Source organism: Panthera leo, chromosome D4 (assembly GCF_018350215.1).
Source record: "Panthera leo isolate Ple1 chromosome D4, P.leo_Ple1_pat1.1, whole genome shotgun sequence".
Taxonomy (NCBI): domain Eukaryota; kingdom Metazoa; phylum Chordata; class Mammalia; order Carnivora; family Felidae; genus Panthera; species Panthera leo.
The window spans coordinates 4,060,044-4,078,437 of NC_056691.1; the positions used below are offsets into that span (position 1 = coordinate 4,060,044).

Genomic DNA, 18,394 nt, shown 5'->3' on the forward strand with positions numbered 1-18,394 from the left:
TTTCCTGTGTAGTGGTCTTGGATTTCTTCTTGGATTCATTTGGAGGTATTTAGTATTTTAGATGTTAATATATATGCTATAGTTTTTAAAATTTCATTTGCTAATCCAAGTGTTGCTTGGATGTGGAAATAGAACCAGTTTCACCTCTTGACTTGATCATCAGCATCCTTGACTGAATTCATCTGTTACCCCTCAAATCATTTCTAGTCATTTATCGGTGTATTCTTTGACCCGAAATGTGTCATCTGTGAATAAAGACAGTTTTATTTCATCCTATCTAATCCTTATGCTTTGATATTTCTTTCTTGCCTTGTTGTATTAGCCCAGAATTGTGGCTCAATGTTGAATAAAACTGGAAGTAACCTCATTTCTCATTCTTGATTTTGTGAAGGGGGACACTTTAAATATCTCACTATTAGGTTTCTAGCTGCTCTTTATCAGATTAGGAAAGTTTCCATCGGTTCTTACTCTCTGAGAGATTTATTTTTAATCATGAATGTATATTACAGTTTACTGAGCACTTGTTTTCCTCTGCTGAGATGACCTTATGGTTTTTCTCCTTTATTGTGTTTACATGGTGAAGTACACTGATTGATTTTCAAATGTTAAAGCCACCTCTCATTCAGATGTTAAAACCAGCAAGATGTGGAACACACACGTCTTGTTTGTGAATTACATACTCATTCTACCTTTTTCATAACTCACTGAATTTAATTTACTAATACTTCTCTTAGAATATTTGCATTTATGTTCATGAGAGATTTCAGTAGCTTATTTTCCTTGGAATTTCTTTGCCTGGTTTTGGCATCAGGATAATGCTAGCCTCATAAGATGAGTTGGGGGGCTTCCTTCCTCTTTTCTTTTCTTGAGGGGACTGTGGGTGTTTTTTCTTCCTTAAGAAAGGACGGGTTGGGAAGAATCAAGAGATTTTTGCTCTTCATTTTGATCCCTACCTCACGTCGTATGCAAACCCAGTTCCACATGGACAGTAGACTGAAATGTGGAAAGGTACAATGATAAAACTATCTAGAAATAACATAGGGAAATATGTCCATGATTGCAGAAGGGCGAGGGATGCTCTTGGGGTCCTGGGGGTGTGTTTGTGTAGGAACTACAGTGTGTGTTCAGTGTGGAAACACTTGTTAAGATCTGCACAGAAGGTGTCTGTGTCTTTCTGAATGTATGTTAGACTTACTCTGTTATTCTCTTATTTTACCTGTTTTGTGGGACAGACCTATTTTTATTCTCCCATTTGGGGGTTCAACCAACAAGGTGTAATTCCTGTGTGGGAATTGTATCATAGAGAAATGCAGTTTTCTAAATCCTCCACAGTTAAGTTCCACCCATTTATTTCAGTCCCATTATATCAGAATATTTTCAGGAGGTCAAATGTGACCTATGTGATGTTGTTATGAGAAAATGAAAAACAGTTCATTTTTTACAAACTTGTTGAAGCTTGCTTAAAAGCATCGGTGCCCAGTTTTAAAAAGTGTTTTGTAAACAATGAGCTTGAACAGTGTGTGCTTTTCAATTCTGCATCCAGAAATTCATTTTAAACATATATCAAAGGAACATTGTATTCACATACATTACAGATCACCTGTAGATGGCATAGGAACTCATGCATGTCATGGTTTGTAAGGTTTATTTGAAAGCTACTCATATTCTATAATATTTAGGCTCGGCTTGCTCGGACTGTTCTTCAGCTCCCCCCTTTAAGTAATGAAGGGCGACTCTCTGTAAAGTAGAGAGAATGTGGTTGCAGCTATTTCCAGAACCCCATTTCTAGCAGAGCAGTTACGCCCCGCGGAAGGCAATTACCTAAACCCCGGCCACTTTGAAAACTTTCTTTCTTATGTGTTACAATTTCTTTTGCAGAGTCGTGAAAACGGTGGCTGTGAAGATTCTGAAGAACGAGGCTAACGACCCCGCTCTTAAAGATGAGTTATTAGCGGAAGCCAATGTCATGCAGCAGCTCGATAACCCTTACATCGTGCGCATGATCGGCATCTGTGAAGCTGAGTCCTGGATGCTGGTGATGGAGATGGCGGAACTGGGTCCGCTCAACAAGTATTTACAGCAGAACAGGTAACTTCGCATAGGCCGGAAGCGTACACTGTGCTGGGGCAAAACCCACCAGCCCAGTGTACGTCATAGCCTGATTTCTCTGGGAAGCTTTGTCTCCTCCCACGCCTTCCCAGCGTTGGCCTACCCTTACGGGGCCTTGAGGGAGGAGGGAAAAGAGCGGTAGTCTTCCAATCAAATGTTCTTTTTGCACTTGTGCTAAGAAAACCTCCAGTCCAACAATTTCATCTTCTTCATGGTCCTTTGCTCACTCCAAACTGCCCAGTGATAGAATCCGCCATAGAAGCAGGCTCCCCTCGCTGGCAGAACATGCCCTGCCTAGTGAGAGAAATATTGAACATTCATTTTTATTTTTTTAAGTGTATTTACTTTAAGTGATCGGGGGAGGGGCAGGGGGGAGAGAGAGAATCCCAGGGAAGCTCCGTGCTGTCAGTGCAGAGCCCAACACGGGGCTCGAACCCACAAACTGTGAGATCATGACCTGAGCCAAAGTTGGAAGCTTAACTGATGGAGCCACCCAGGCGCCCCCAAAATCAACATCTTTAAAGGGGAGATAGTGATGTCTTATGTGTCTGGCTGACCTCTACATTCCTACAAGTAATTCTGAAAATATCTGTTGCTCTCAATGGGTTACAACTGTTGGTGGGGTATTCCTGCTGGGCTCATCTACAGCCATTGTTGAAAGGGAGGAACTCACATGGAATAAGTCATACGAGCAGCCACTGACTACTTTGTTCCGTTGGCTACATTGCATTTGTACTCTACTCAGATTGTGTCTTTAATCTGCAGAGAAGGGAGGCGCTGTTAACCTCACTCCGCAGGTAAGAAACGGAGACTCAGTTGGTTTTGTTACCTGTCCCATTTTGGAACAAGTGTTCCAACCGAAGCCTGGCCCTCCATGAGTGGGGGCTGCCCATGCCATTGTGCTACTTCTCACGCAGTTCAAAGCACACCTTGAAAAGCGTACCGGTTCGAGACCAGGACAATGGTGCTCAGCTTTGGGCAGCCATAGATTAACAAGGTTTTTGTCACCAGTTGTTACTCTGACGGACAATAGGCAATGCATGGACCCCTCTGCTTACCTGAGGAACATACTTGAACTACGGTCTGCTATCACTCATGACACATCTGTAACTTTCAGGCACGTCAAGGATAAGAACATCATAGAGCTGGTTCATCAGGTTTCTATGGGAATGAAGTATCTGGAGGAGAGCAATTTTGTGCACAGAGATCTGGCGGCAAGAAACGTCTTGCTGGTTACTCAACACTATGCCAAGATCAGTGATTTTGGACTTTCCAAAGCGCTCCGTGCTGATGAAAACTACTACAAGGTAGGAATAACTTAGCCAGTATTCAAAGCAGCAGGTAGTGAGAATCTGAAATGCAAATGTCTGTGTTCCGGGGGTACGTGGGCAGCTCAGTCCGTTGAGCGTCCCACTCTTGATTTCAGCTCAGGTCGTGATTCCCCAGGTCGTGGGATCGAGCCCTGCATCTTAAGCCCTGCTTAAGATTCTCTCTCTGTCTCTGTCTCTCTTTCTCCCTCTCTTTTCCCTTCCCTCACTCACACTCTCTCTCTCACTCTCTCCCTCTGCCCTTCCCTCACTCATGCTGTCTCTCTCTCTGTCATCCTCCCTCTCAAAAAAAAATAGCTATAGCTACAACAATTTGTTAGCGGATACACAATATTAAAAGATATAACTTATGACACCAAAAAACATAAAATATGATGGGGAGGGACGAAAGGGCAGAATTGTTGCGTACCATCAAAGTGAAGTCATTATCACCTTAAAACCGACTGTTACATTTATAAGATGTTTTGTGTAAGCCTCAATATAATGACAAAGAGCTGAGTTGTGCACATAAGACAGAAGAGAATCTAAGCATACCGCGACAAGAAACCATCCAATCACAAAGGAAGACAACAAGAGAGGAAGGAAAGAACTACAAAACAGCTGGAAAACAATAAGATGGCATTCGTAAGTTCCTAACCTGTCAATAATTATTTTAATGTAAATGGATTAAATTCTCCAATCAAAAATACAGAGTCGCAGAATAAATTTAAAAAACCTACAAGACTCAACTGCATGCTGCCTACAAGAGAGTCCCTTCAGCTTTAAGGACACACATAAACTCAAGGTGAAGGGATGGGAAAGATACCCCATGAAAATGGAGACCAAAAAGTAGCAGAAGTAGCTATATCAGAACGGACTTTAGGCCAAACACCATACCAAGAAACAAAGAAGGTCATCACGTGATAATGGTGAAGTTGACTCTTTACGAGGATACAACAATTTTAAATATGTATGCGTGCGACATTGGAGAACCATCTGAATATAACCTGAATAAACAAATACTAAAAGACCTGGAGGGACAAATAGACAATAGCACAATAATAGTAGGGGGTTTTAATACCCTACTTTTAATGATGGATAGGTCATCCACGCAGAAAATCAATAAGGAAACATTGGGCTTGAACTATACTTTAGGCCAAAGGGACCCAACAGTAGTCACAGGTGAATTCTACCAAACATTTAAAGGAGAATTATTAATACCAGTCCTTCTCAAACTCATTTTACAAGGCCAACATTACCCTGATCCCAAGGTACCACAAACAAAACTATAGGCCAAAGTCCCTGATGAACACGCACGCAGAAATTATCTGTAAAATACTCGCAAACTGAGTTCAACAACCCATTGAAAGAATCCTACGCCATGGGCAAGTGGTAATTATCCTTGGATGCAAGAATGGTTTAACATCTTGCAAAACAATAAATGTGATATACTGCATTAATAGAATGAAGGCTAAAAATCCTACGGTCATCTCAATAGATGCAGGAAAAGCATTTGACAAAATTCAGTGTCCTTTCATGATACTGTCAACAAAGTGGATATGGAAGGAATATGCCTCAACACAGTGAAGGCCACATATCACAGGCAAGCAACTAACATCAGTCTCAATGGAAAAAGGTTGAGAGCTTTCCCTCTAAGATCAGGAACAAGACAAGAGTGTCTGCTTACAGCAGTCCTATTCAACATAGTCCTGGAAGTCCTAGCCAGCGCGATCAGGCAAGGAAAATAAATAAAAGCCATCTATACCTAAAAGGTAGAATAGAATCGTCTTTATTTGCAGTTGATGTGATCTTACATAGAGAAAACACTAAAGATTCTACCAAGAAACCATTACAACCCATCAATCAATCCGGTAAAGTACAAGAGACAAAATCAACTTGCAGAAATCGGTTGCATCTCGATGCACCAACAATACACTGTCTGAAAAAGAAATAAAAGCTCATTTACCATTGTATCAAAATAATAAAATACTTAGGAATGAATTTCAATAAGGAAGTAAAAGATCGAAACACTGAAAACTGTAAAATACTGGAAAGAAATTGAAGAAGGCAAATAAAATGAAAAGATGTCCTCCACTCATGGATTGAGAGTTAATATTGTCCATACTACTCAAAGCCATCTATATGTTTAATGCAAATCCCTATCAGGATTCCAATGGCATTTTTTTTCAGAGATAGAAAAAAAAATTCTGAAATTCATATGGAACCCAAAAGGCCCCAAGTAGCCAAAGCAATCTTGAGAAAGAACAAAGCTGCAGTCATCATGCTCCCTGGTTTCAAACCACACTACAAAGCTATAGTGATCAAAGCAGTATGGTACTGATGTAAATAAAGACACATGGGCCAGTGGGACAGAACCAAGAGCCCAGAGATAACCCTAACATAAAAGCCAACTAATAATACTTGACAAGGGAGCCAAGAATGCTCAGGAAAGGACAGTCTCTTCAGTAATAAATGGTGCTGGTAAAACTGGATGTTCGCATGCAAAAGGAGAAAATTGGACCCCTATATCGTACCACTCACAAAAATTAACTCAAAATGGATGAAGGACTCAAACATAAGAGCTGAAACCACAAAAGTCCTAGAAGAAAACATATGAAAAATGCTTCTTGACATTGGTCTTGGCAATGAATGTTTTGGATAGGACACCAGAAGTCCAAGCAACGAAAGCAGAAATCAAATAATGAGATTATGTCAATTTAAAAAGTTGTACAGGGGCGCCTGGGTGACTCAGTTGGTTAAGCGTCCGACTTCAGCTCAGGTCATGATCTCAAGGTCCATGAGTTCAAGCCCCACGTCGGGCTCTGTGCTGAGCTTGAAGCCTGGAGCCTGCTTCAGATTCTGTGTCTCCCTCTCTCTGACCCTCCCCCGTTCATGCTCTGTCTCTCTCTGTCTCAAGAGTAAATAAACATTAAAAAATTAAAAAAAAAAAAATAGTTGTTGTACAACAAAAGAAACAACAGAGTGAAAGTCAACCAATGGAATGAGAGAAAATATTTGCAAACCAAGGGGTAAATATTGAAAATCTATAAGGAATTCGTATAATCAATAGCAAAAAAGTACAATAAAATGAAAATCATATTTTAAAATGCACAAAGGACCTGAATAAACATTTTCTATTCTTTTTCTGTATTTCTGTAACCAAAGAGGACATACAAATGGCCAACAGGTACATCTAAAGGATCACAAATCATCAGGGAAATGCAAATCAGAACCACATTGAGATACCACCTGACACCTGTCAGAATGGATATTATCAAAAAAATAAAAAATAACAGGTGTTGGTAAGGATGTGGAGAAAAGGGAACCCTCTTGCACTGTTGGTAGGAATGTCAATTGGTGCAGCCAGTATGGAAAACAGCACGGGGAGCCCTTAAAAAATTAAGACTAGGACTCCCATGTGATCCAACAATCTCACTTCTGTGCATTTATCTGAAAGAAATGAAATCACCATCTAGCAGAGATATCTACACACCGTCATATTTATTGCAGTCATTACATACAATAGGCAAGATAAAGAAACAACCTAAATATGAAACAATGGATGAATGGATCAAGAAGACGTGATGTGGTGTGCGTGTGTGTGTGTGTGTGTGTGTGTGTGTTGGTTTAAAATACAGACAACCACATGGGATACGTCAACCATAACAAAAGGAGGAAACCTGCTATTTGCAACAACACGTCCGGTCCTCGAGGGCATCATGCTGAGTGATAAGCCAAACAGAGAAAGAGAAATACTGCATGCTTTCACTTATATGTGGAATTTAAAAGCCAAACTCACAGAAAACAGTAGATTCTGGTTGTCCGGGACTGGGGGGCAGAGGAGAAGAGAAGATGGCAGTCACAGAACGTAAACTTTTAGTTGTCAGAGGAATAAATTCTGGGGGTCTGTGCTTGGTATGGTGCCCGCAGCCTGTAGGACCGTGCTATATATATACGTGGAAGTTGCTACGAGAATAGATCTTGCATGGTCTCCCCACAACAACAAGCAATGGTAATTCTGTCAGATGAAGGATGTGCTAAGTAACCTTACTCTGGTAAACATCTTGCAATACCTGTGTGGCTCAGTCACCGTAGCGTGCACGTTAGAAGCGGCACGGAGATCACGCACTCCTGAAAAGACGGAGCATGGACCATTTCTTTGAGAAGACAGGGTGAAATGGAACAGAATCGAGAGCTAAACAACATTACAGAGAAATGATACTAATGGAAGCACATCTGTGCGTGGCAACGTGACCTTGCGCTGAACACAAATGCCCTTTGATCCTGCAGCTCTGCCCTGCACGGGGCACAGATACACACGGCCAGTAATGTTCGTTCTAGAATGACGTTCTAGAATGTAATAGCAAACATCAGGAAACTGCCTCATGATCTCTCGGTAGGAGGCTGGTTACATCAGTCATAGTAGATTTATAGGAGGCATGCAATTAACTCTTCTAAAAGTGACTATTTGTGCGTGCTGACGTGGAAATATATCTACAACACGTGCTTGAGCAGCACCATTAAAAAATAAAGTGCGGGGCGCCTGGGTGGCTCAGATGGTTGGGCAATCGACTTCGGCTCAGGTCATGATCTCGCAGTTTGTGAGTTCGAGCCCCGCATCCGGCTCTGTGCTAACAGCTCAGAGCCTGGAGCCTGCTTCGGATTCTGTGTCTCTCCCCTCTGTCTAACCCTCCCCTGCTCACGCTCTGTGTCTCTCTGTCTCTCAATAATAAATAAACATTAAAAAAAATTATAAATAAATAAATAAATAAAATAAAGTGCAAAACATACGCTCCTAGCTTTTCCACCTCCAAAAACGTATATATTCCCTCTCTGTACTCGTATATAGATTTTTCTGGAAAGATTCAGGACAAACTACCAAACACGGCCGTCTCCGTGGATGAGGATTTGGAGTTGGTGGAGAGAGATTTACCTTTTTGATGTATGTAGGATTTGTCAAAGGGTTTCCTTTGTATCACCTCAAAATTAAAATTAAAACCAAAATAACACACGAGTATATTGTTCACAACGTTTGAAGTCAGAATCTAAAAATAATGCATAACATGATTGAGATGGAAGTGTAATCAGTGTGTTTAGAGACGGGCCATGGTATCTGTGCTCTCAGGCCGATGTTCCCAGGCTGTCCCCTCTCAACCCACCACCTCCCTCCCCACAAGGGTGCTTGTGACGGTTCTGTCCACAGGACGTAGCAGAACTTTCGTGTACCAGACCCCAAGCCCTAGAGTAAAGGGTTTCGCTGGGCACGATTCTGATCTCTTTACTACCACTTGCTTTTTTATTTTATTTTTTTATTGTTTATTTTTGAGAGAGAGAGAGTGTGTATGTAAGCAGGGGACGGACAGAGAGAGAGGGAGACACAGAATCCGAAGCAGGCTCCAGGCTCTGAGCTGTCAGCACAGAGCCCGATGTATGGCTCGAACTCACGAGCCGTGAGATCATGACCTGAGTCGAAGTTGGACGCTTAACTGACTGAGCCACCCAAGTGCCCCTACCACTTGCTTTTTGAAATTAGAAAGTTTAAAGCATTTTGGGGGTGCCTGGCTGGCTTAGTCAGTGGAACATGCAACTCTTGATATCAGGCTTATGAGTTCAAGCCCCACGTTGGGTGTAGAGATTACTTAAAAATAAAATCTTTTTTTAAAAAAAGTTTAAAACAGATTTTAAGCAATACTTGCAATCTGTAACAAAATAATTAATGTCGGCCTAAAATCATGGACAGAAACACAGTGACAGTTAAAGATGCTACGGCCCAGTATTTCTTGGAGCATGACCATGGGATCTTGATGCTTGACTCTTTGCATGTTGCAACAAGCTCCATGAAATATGAGTCACCCAGGAAGAGGTGAGAGAAAAAAGACAAAAAGGTACAAGAAATACGGTCTGAATCTTAAAAATATGTACTTAAATCTAGGGGCGCTTGGGTGGTTCAGTCAGTTAAGTGTCTGACTTCGGCTCAGGTCATGATCTCACCATTCGTGGGTTTGAGCCCCGCATCGGGCTCTGTGCTGACAGCTCAGAGCCTGGAGCCTGCCTCGGATTCTGTGTCTCCCCCTCTCTCTGCCCCTCCCCTGCTCGTGCTCTCTCTCTCTTTCTGTCACAAAAATAAACATTAAAAAAATTAATATTTATTTAAATCTTAAAAATTTAAGATTTAGTCATAGTTTTAAGATTCAGACCAAATACATACATGCAAACATGCACACAGCATTTGGGGAGTCATTTTCTTCTTTTCTTCTTTCTTTTTCTTTCTTTCCTTCCTTCCTTTGTTCTTTCCTTCCTTCCTTTCTGAGACAGACAGAGCATGAGCAGGGGAGGGGCAGAGAGAAAGAGAGAGAGACAGACAGAATCTGAAGCAGGTTCCAGGCTCTGAGCTGTCAGCACAGACCCTGACGGGGAGCTTGAACTCACGAACCACGAGACCATGACCTGAACTTAACTGACTGAGCACCCAGGCGCCCTATTCTTGTTTTTCTCAACGGTGGTTAATACACATGACCTAAATTTGACCATCGTAACCGTTTTTAAGTGTAATGTTAAGCACATTCCCTGCGGTTACAACCTCTGTCCAGAATTCTCATCTTCCCAGACTGGAACTCGGTCCTCATTAGGCCCTGGCCACAGTTACTGCACTTTCTGTCTGTGAGTGGGAGCCCTCTAGGGGCCTCGGGGGTGCTTTCACGCAGTATTTGCACCTTAGTAACTTGACCGGGCTTGTTTTACTGAGGATAATGTCCTCGGGGTCCACCCCTGTTGTATCATGTGCTAGAATTCCCTTCCTTTTTAAGGCCCAGTGACTTTCCACCATAGGAATGTCGACATGTTGTTTATCCGTTCCTCCGGCGGTGGACCCCAGGCGGGCTCCCGCCTTTTGCTGCCATGAACGGGGGCGCCCGCGATCCTGTCATTAACGGAGTGCCCCCATCTGCTTTGCCCGCAGGCCCAGACCCATGGGAAGTGGCCAGTCAAGTGGTACGCCCCCGAGTGCATCAACTACTACAAGTTCTCCAGCAAGAGTGACGTCTGGAGCTTCGGCGTGTTGATGTGGGAGGCGTTCTCCTACGGGCAGAAGCCGTACCGGGTGAGCGGCTGCACTGAGCCATCACAACAGATCAGACAGATCAGCCACACGCTATTGCCACGGGACCCATTTGGAAAATCATAAAATCTGGGCACCCTTTCTGAGTCTGGCACGACCTTTTTGCCAGTGAGCCATTAACAGGACCTCAGTTTTGTTCTAAGTTGAAGAGGCAGTATTTGATAATAACTGAACAGTGTATGTGTTTTTCATGACGCATTACACCTGTGCATAAAACAGACCCAAATCAATATTCATTAGAGTTGAAATAGAAATGATGGCAATTTCCATGATTACATTTGCAGTCCAGTTAAATATTTTAGTTGTTGTTTTTTTGTTGTTTTTTTTTTTAATCCGAATGGATACATCTCAAAAAGGGTCCATGTGCTGGAACACAGCTTGATGAATTTTCACAAATGGGATGTGCTCATGAAACCAGAGCCCAGGCGATGAAACAGAACAGAACCCCTCACCCCCCGGTTCCCCTTGCACATACAAGCTGTCCCCCAAGGGTCACCCCATCTGATGTCTAGATCCCGGGTTAGGAGCTCCTGTTTTTGTACTTTTTCTAAGTGAAATCGCGCAGTGTGTACTTTTGTTTCTCTGGGGCGGGGGTAGGACCTACCTGCTGTTTTGTTGTACTCAACACCACGTTTACCAAGCTCGGGTATGTTCTGCGTGTTTCAGGGCATGAAGGGAAGTGAGGTTTCGGCCATGCTGGAGAAAGGAGAGAGAATGGGGTGCCCCACGGGGTGTCCAAGGGAGATGTACGAGCTGATGAAGCTGTGCTGGACGTATGAGTGAGTACTCGCATGCCCTGCGGTTTGCACAAATGCCCTGGGGCAAATGGGAGGCACCGAAAAGAAGCACCGCCTCCCAACTAGGGACTTGCTTCCTTCTGAACCGAGCACGGTGGGGGTGGCTTGCTTCCTGGACCGTGCACTTGTATTCTTTGTTCTAAAGAGTAAGTTTAGGCAGTTGCTGTCATCCAGGGGGTCAGAATTTAAACGTAGATAATACCAGCTGGGGGTGGGGGTGGTCACCGCAGAAGGATGTTGGTGGGAGTCTGGGCTGGTGCCGTGTGCCACAGTGGGTGGCAGAGGGGCTCAGTGGGGACAATGTTGCACTCGCCTGGTTCCTGACCACCTTCATTAGTGAGGCAAGACCATGGGTGTTGTCCAGGTCATGGGTGGATGGGCCGAGGGAGCCCTTCCCCGGAAGTGACTCAGACCTTGCAAAGTGGCCTGAGTCTGCCGAGTGCGTCCTGCGTCCTGCCTGGGGGACCACAGGTGACGTTGTAGGCAGCTCAGCAGGGAGAGAAGCACATCACGCCTGAGAATCAGGAAGTGGCCCTTGACCTTGCCCACAGGGGCGGCCTGTGAGTGGGTCGTGGGGAAACCGCGAACCGTGGCCCCCGTGTCTCTGGCCCTGGCACGTGCCTGGGAGCCCTCGCAGCCCAGACACGATGCGGGTCCACGATGCAGAGGAGCTCACGTACCTGCCACGGGCTTTACCACCTCAGGGTCAGACCTGCTCCCAGATACCCGGCTGATGTTGAGGGATGTTCCAAGTGCTTTCAAATGCCACCTGGGGTTCTCTACCTCCCGGGAGCATCATCTGCCACATTGGGAGTGGAAGGAATGCCGTCATTCTCTGGAAGTGACCCAGGGGCGGCCCCGAAGGGAGAGGGCGGAGGTCTCCCAGCCTGCTGCTGCGGACACCGTGCAGGGGAAGGGCCTCTGGCGGAGGCCCGATGAGGCCGCTGGGAACGGCGCAGGCTTGTCCTGGCTTCCGGTGCACCCCGCTGGGCTGTGGGGACCGCACAGGCTTCGAGAATCCGCTGGGAGCTGACGCCCAGGTCGGAAACGAGCTCACTGCGGCCTTCCTCCATGCACTCGTCCCAGCCTCTGGCCTAAGCGACCTCTCCATCCCGGGGACGCTGGGTCAGGTGACCCCCAGCCACAGTCCGAGGCCTCGGGTCAGGCGCAGCCGTGGGGAGGGCACTTGGTAGAAGGGGGCATTTCCCGGATGTGCTCTCCCTCCTGCCTGGGCCTTCCTGTGGAAGCGTTCACTTCCTCGGGGAAGAACACCCTTTAAGTGATTCTGAGACAAATGGAAAAGCCTCAAATTTGGATAAACTCGCAGGGCGATGGTTGAAGTGAGCATTGTGGCATTTGCTAATGCTGATGCCTTCATTTCTGTCGGTCGTCCCGTGTGTTGCCAGTAAGGAGTAGAGGGGTGGGTGGGAGGGATCAGGACGGGTGCGGGCTTGGGGGATGTGCCCAGCAGGGTGAGCGAGGCAGGCGGACGTCCAGCTTGGCTCCGGGGTCCCCTCAGCACTGGGCGTGTGGCTCCTGTGACCCAGGCATCAGGGGCAGGCGATGCTCTGTCCCCGCTGGACACCTGCACACGTACAGCCGCTCACACGGTCTCTGCCGGTTGGTCCACGGAGGGAGGACGTGCAGGGAGACAGCTGTCTTGGGAACTCACCGGAGCCGTGACAAAGGGAGTCCTGTTCTCTCGGAGGGCTCGACCCCCCAGTGTCCGTGCTCACCTAGAGGTTTCAGGAGGGTCTGAGTGAGGCCGACGCGCAGGGATGTCTCGTCCCCATCACTCCGATCCCCGCGTGCTCTCTGGTGAGACCCACGTCGCCCGGAACCAGCCCCAGTATCAGCCGAGTGACGGGAGTGATGACCGCCCACAGCCTGAAATTAGAAATGACTCCTCATCGGTCTTTGATTGCTTTTCCAACAAAGCTGTGTTTCTGAAGGTTGGAGTGTTTCTAGCAGTGATTTGAAACAGGGCAGGGGGTGGGGGTGGGGGCAGGCGATGATCAGAGGCTCCGTCTGAATGTCAGCAGTCCCTGAATGGAAAGGCACCGTTTCCTTGGGCGTGGCTCCAGGAGCGGGTCTGGCTACCCCCAGGGAGACGCCTGCCCCCGGCCGCCAGCATCTCTGTTCACCTGGCTGTCCCCTGGGCTCCATGGTGTGTCTGGGGTGGGGAACCGAACCCTGAGTAGGCGGACATCCCCCCCCAGCCCTCCTGCTTTGCAGAGGGGGGTGGGGTGCTCAGAGAGGTACCTGCAGAGGTCACGCTGGGGGCCTGGGTGCACTGTGGAACCCAGGGAGGACACACGGGGAGCGGGGCTGGGGGCTTCAGCTAGAAGGGTTTCACAGACTCCTTGCAGGTCCTGTACGTAGAGATGCCAGGGGGGAAAGGCCTGCTGAATCAGGAGAAGTTGGGGCTCTTCACGCTGAAAAACAGGGCGGCGGCCTAATGGAGAAAAGCCTGGGACATTTAGGATGTCTGAGGTCGGGAATGATCTAGATGGAGCCCCAAGTGCTGCTTAAAGATCAGCAAACACGAGCAACAGGGCGACATTGCCCAGACCATCCTTGTCCCTGGTCCCAGTTCTGCTCAGGGCCAAGTCCATTCCCTCTGAGTGCCCCCTCCCCTGAGAGCTCCCTCCCCTGAGTGCCCCCTCCCCTGAGTGCCCCCTCCCCTGAGAGCCCCCTCCCCTGAGAGCTCCCTCCAGAGCCTCCCTCCCCTAAGAGCCCCCTCCCTTGAGCGCCCCCTCCCCTGAGAGCCCCCTCCCCTGAGAGCTCCCTCCAGAGCCTCCCTCCCCTAAGAGCCCCCTCCCTTGAGCGCCCCCTCCCCTGAGAGTCCCCTCCCCTGAGAGCCCCCTCCCTTGAGCGCCCCCTCCCCTGAGAGTCCCCTCCCCTGAGAGCCCCCTCCTCTGAGCGCCCCCTCCAGAGCCCCCCCTCCCCTAAGATTCCTCTCCCCTGAGAGTCCCCTCCCCTGAGAGTCTCCTCCCCTGAGAGCCCCCTCCTCTGAGCGCCCCCTCCCCTGAGAGCCCCCCTCCCCTGAGCACCCAGGTGTTCACATGGCCACTCTCCCCACTGGAGGTGCCGTGTGCAAGCCTCCATCCCAGCGCCAGGCAGGGGGTCAGCAGGCCTCAGGGAAAGCCCAGCCCCTGCTGGAGCCTGCAGTTGAAGAGAGGGGCGAACAGGCCGCAGGTAAGCCACGAAATTAGTGCGTTCTGTTGTGTGTTCGCAGAAGGGGATGAGTCCGATGGCCTTTCAGGGCTGAGGACACAGCCCAGGGGGACCACACAGGGAACACATGTATGCGGGTGCTTACTCATAGAAGGAGCAGGTGCTTGGAGGCACAGAGGCTCATGGAGCTTCCAGAACTTGGTGGAGTCGGTGAAGTGAATACAAACGAGCCCTGTACATTCTCCAGGCTTTTTGAGGCTTTTTTGTTTCCATTCTTTCCTCTGTTCTAAACAGTCAGCTACCTTCACCAGTGTGGCTGATAGACTTGTAGATAGATAGATAGATAGATAGATGGTAGATAGATAGATAGATACATAGATGATATATGGATATATATATATATATATACACACATACATGATAGATAGATCTAGATGGATGGATGGATATTGGAGGGATGGACAGATTGATGATGGACAAGGATGGCTGATAGAAAATGAGTCAATCAGTACATGACAGATGGATAGAGACGGATGATGGATAGGTAGAGAGGACACTTGTATATATTTGTACACGCTTGGACACTTATCACTGACACACCTTTGACCACCCTCCACGTACACACCGGTTGACACTTTCTGGGGTGGTTACTACTCTGGGCCGGGGGGAGCACGGGCTGTCGCGAGGCAGACAAGCCACAAATCCACCCCATGTAAGCATGTGGTTGCGTATTTGATAGGTGCTGTGCGGCCCCCGTGGGAGGTTGTGGGACCATCTTTCTGCTAGAGATCCACAGTGGCCTCTGTTAGGGAGTGGAGTTCTGGACGGCAGGATGAGGGGCAGGGGCGCAGGCAACGAGGAAAGAGGGGCCCCTGGCACGAGGGCCCGAGTACAGAAAGCACCCCGAGGCCTGGGGAAGCAGATGCGGGCAGGCGGGGACAGACGGGAAGCTGGCACACGTACAGGACGCTTGGCCACACTTGCTGAAGCCCCACATCATCCTTACTCCTTGGGGCGGCCTCTCCCACAGTGTAGAAGAGAGATCTACAGCCTGAGCAGGTGTCTGCGGAGGGCCAGCCTGTAGCCCTGCATCGCTTCCTTTGCTTGATGCCCGGCTGCTGGGTGGATGAAACCCCCAGAGAAAGATTCAAAGGGGGCTCTGTGCATCTGGGCCCCCATACTTGCAGCGGAATGTTCTGTTTTGCAAAGGTGATGAGGTTGTGCTCTTAGACTCTAGAAGGAGGGAGGCTGTCTGTCTGTCTAGACACAGGTCTCACACATGCTCCTGCACCCGGGCTTGGCCACCACCCCATCCTGAACACAGCCTGGTGGCCAGAGGCATGACCCCCCCCCCATGAAGCCCGAGATGGCCTGCGTCCCCAGCTATGACCACAGACTGCTGATAAGTCCCAGCAGGTCATTATGGTTTTTCCTGGCTCTTAAAAGCTGCAAGCGAAACCATTTACGTCAATGCCGTTTGACAAAACCCATTTCGGTTCTGTAGAAACCACTCTCCCTACAGTGGAGAGTGATTCTGGGTCCCCGTGATCCTGCCCCCCGGCCCCTGTCGGACCTGGAGCAGGTGACAGTTTCAATGTGGACACTTCACCCAGTTTAACCTCAAGCTCTGTTTCCCTTACCGGGCAAACTTACCTGCTGGCATTATAGCCAAAAATCTTGCGATACGAGCAAAATCACTTCCACACTGGGATAGATTCTCAAGAGTTTTGAGAACTACTTGCTTCCGGCTGATCCTGTCATACTGGAGAGAGCGGAGGAGTCTCTACACGTTTGTCATATTGGAGAAAGCAGAGGAGAAGTTACAAATGGTTAGCTCGTCATTTACTGAGGTCATTTCCCATCCTCAGCAGTGACCCAGAAGTTCGCCTTGCGGGTTTGTGACCGTCAGTGCCCGCGTCTTTGGCTTTGAGTTTAATATGAACCCATATCATCCCACGGTCCCAAAAAGCCCAGAGCCATCCGATGTGGGCAGGGGGAGAGCTTAAATTGTGTCCATTTTTAGCAAGATTATGAGTCCAACTTGAAATATAGGTCTTCAGCCCGTTGACCCACTAAGTATTTTTAGGCACGTCCTATTTTGCTGGATCACAGGTCTCTGAACTGGAGGCGAAAGATCTCGGCTCCCCGTGCAAAACGTCTCCAACTTGAAGGTGGACACGAGTCACCTGGGGATCGGGTCCTGCAGGCCACGTGGGCCTGACTGTATTCCGCCAGGGGCTCCTGGTCCCCGGGTGCGGGGAGCAGGGACGCGCAGGCTCTGGAGGAACCAGCAGGGGGCGCAGCCACCTCCACTCCACCTGCCGGAGGGGCTTTTGCCACAGCGCGTGGAGGGACAATAATGTGCATCTTCCCTTTCCAGGGTGGAGAACAGGCCCGGATTCGCAGCCGTGGAACTGCGTCTACGCAATTATTACTACGACGTGGTCAACTAACGGCCCCACGCCCTCCGTGGCCGCCTTGGGAGCAGACGAGGGGTCACAGCAAAGCCAGCCCAGTGCGTGGATTTCGAGAGTTTCCACCTGCGTCTGCTGCCAGGGGAGCCGGCCTCGTGTAGAGCACGCCTGTGACCGTTGTCCCCAAAGCCTGTCCCAGAACACACCCTCCACAAAGCATCCCCTCCCAGGAGAGCCCGGGAAGAAGGACAGCAGGGTCAGAGGGCCCGGGGAAGGATCCCTTTGCGTTTCTTGTCTGCGCGGTGTGATTTCGTGGCAGGTTACGTTCAGGATCTGTTTCTGCATCGGAAGATCTGGCAGCCTGGAGGCGTCCCGTGTGCCGTTCTCCGCGGCCAGGGGTGCGGCTGGCCTTGCCGTCTGCGGTGGAGGGAAGGGGAGCAGAGGGGAGCTGGCTGCCTCCAGAACTTGGCTCCGACCGGTCGAAAGATGGAAGGAGCCCTGCCACCGAAAAGCTGCCCTGGTGACACAAGTCCTTTGAGGCTGAAAAAACAAAATCCAAGCATGTAGCCAGTTAAAGGGGATAAAAAGTTTGGAGACTGCATTTGCTCTGTGTGATCTCAGACAGAAGACGCACACCTGCGTGGACAAGGGGGCTCTCGGCACGGACCGGCTTGGCTTCCTTTCCCCTGAAACAGCCTCTCTCCCGCATACTCTCCCAAGACCGTGCTTTCAGGGGACCAGTAAATAAAAGTCGTGCAGGCGGTGGAGGGCCGTGATGTCTGTCACCGCGGGCCTGAGCGAGGACAGACAGCAGGACGCCACGGGTCCTCATCTCCTGAGTGAGGTCCGGGCTCCCCTCCGCCAGAGAGAGGGTGTCGCCAGAGTTCCCCAGCCCTTTCTGTGTTCACAGCAGGGGGGACAAGCTGGTGGCCAAGGCCCTCTAAGCGCGAGCCTCCTAAGAGTGTGTTAATTCCTAATAAAGCCGCAGACCCTGACCCTCACCACAAGTATGCCTGAGTGTGACTTTGGGTTGAAGGTGCGAGACGAGGCATTCTCTGCTAGTTCCCTAGGCTTAGTGAACCCCTGAGCAGGGTTTGGGCTTACACAAGTCACTGGCCCACATATACCAGTAAAGTTAGGATTAGCTGTCATGGGCTGGATGACGCGGGGTGACATCTGGACCAGAGGCCCCGGCGCTGAGCTGCGGGTACCCTTCAGGTGCCGGAGCGTGTCTGTCGCGGGGCCGCACGTGGAAGGCTCGGTGACGTGAGCTAAGTCTGGAGGGGAAGGACTACTCACCGTGCGTCTGCCCTGCCACAGGGTCACGCGCACTCCCTGTGCCTTTACCTGGGGGCCCTTGTTTAGCGGGAACAGAGGGGCCTCACGGACGGAGGCCAGACAGCCTGTTCTGGCCAGAACCATTTGTCTGCTGACGCCGTGGACACCTCGTTCCCCCACGGCGGGACTGAGGTT

General features: G+C 48.9%; 1 protein-coding gene across 3 annotated transcripts in view; it reads left to right on the plus strand.

Moving 5' to 3' along the window:
• The window catches only part of SYK (spleen associated tyrosine kinase), an 83,176-nt gene extending 65,254 nt beyond the window's left edge, over positions 1 to 17,922 (plus strand). For all 3 annotated transcript variants that reach the window (XM_042913264.1, XM_042913263.1, XM_042913262.1), the window contains 5 exons: positions 1,879 to 2,088; positions 3,227 to 3,416; positions 10,375 to 10,515; positions 11,200 to 11,312; positions 16,888 to 17,922. In XM_042913264.1, the coding sequence (XP_042769198.1) occupies positions 1,879 to 2,088; positions 3,227 to 3,416; positions 10,375 to 10,515; positions 11,200 to 11,312; positions 16,888 to 16,960 (727 nt within the window). In that variant the 3' untranslated portion in view covers positions 16,961 to 17,922. The remainder of the gene's footprint in view (positions 1 to 1,878; positions 2,089 to 3,226; positions 3,417 to 10,374; positions 10,516 to 11,199; positions 11,313 to 16,887) is intronic.
• Positions 17,923 to 18,394: the final 472 nt, after the last annotated feature.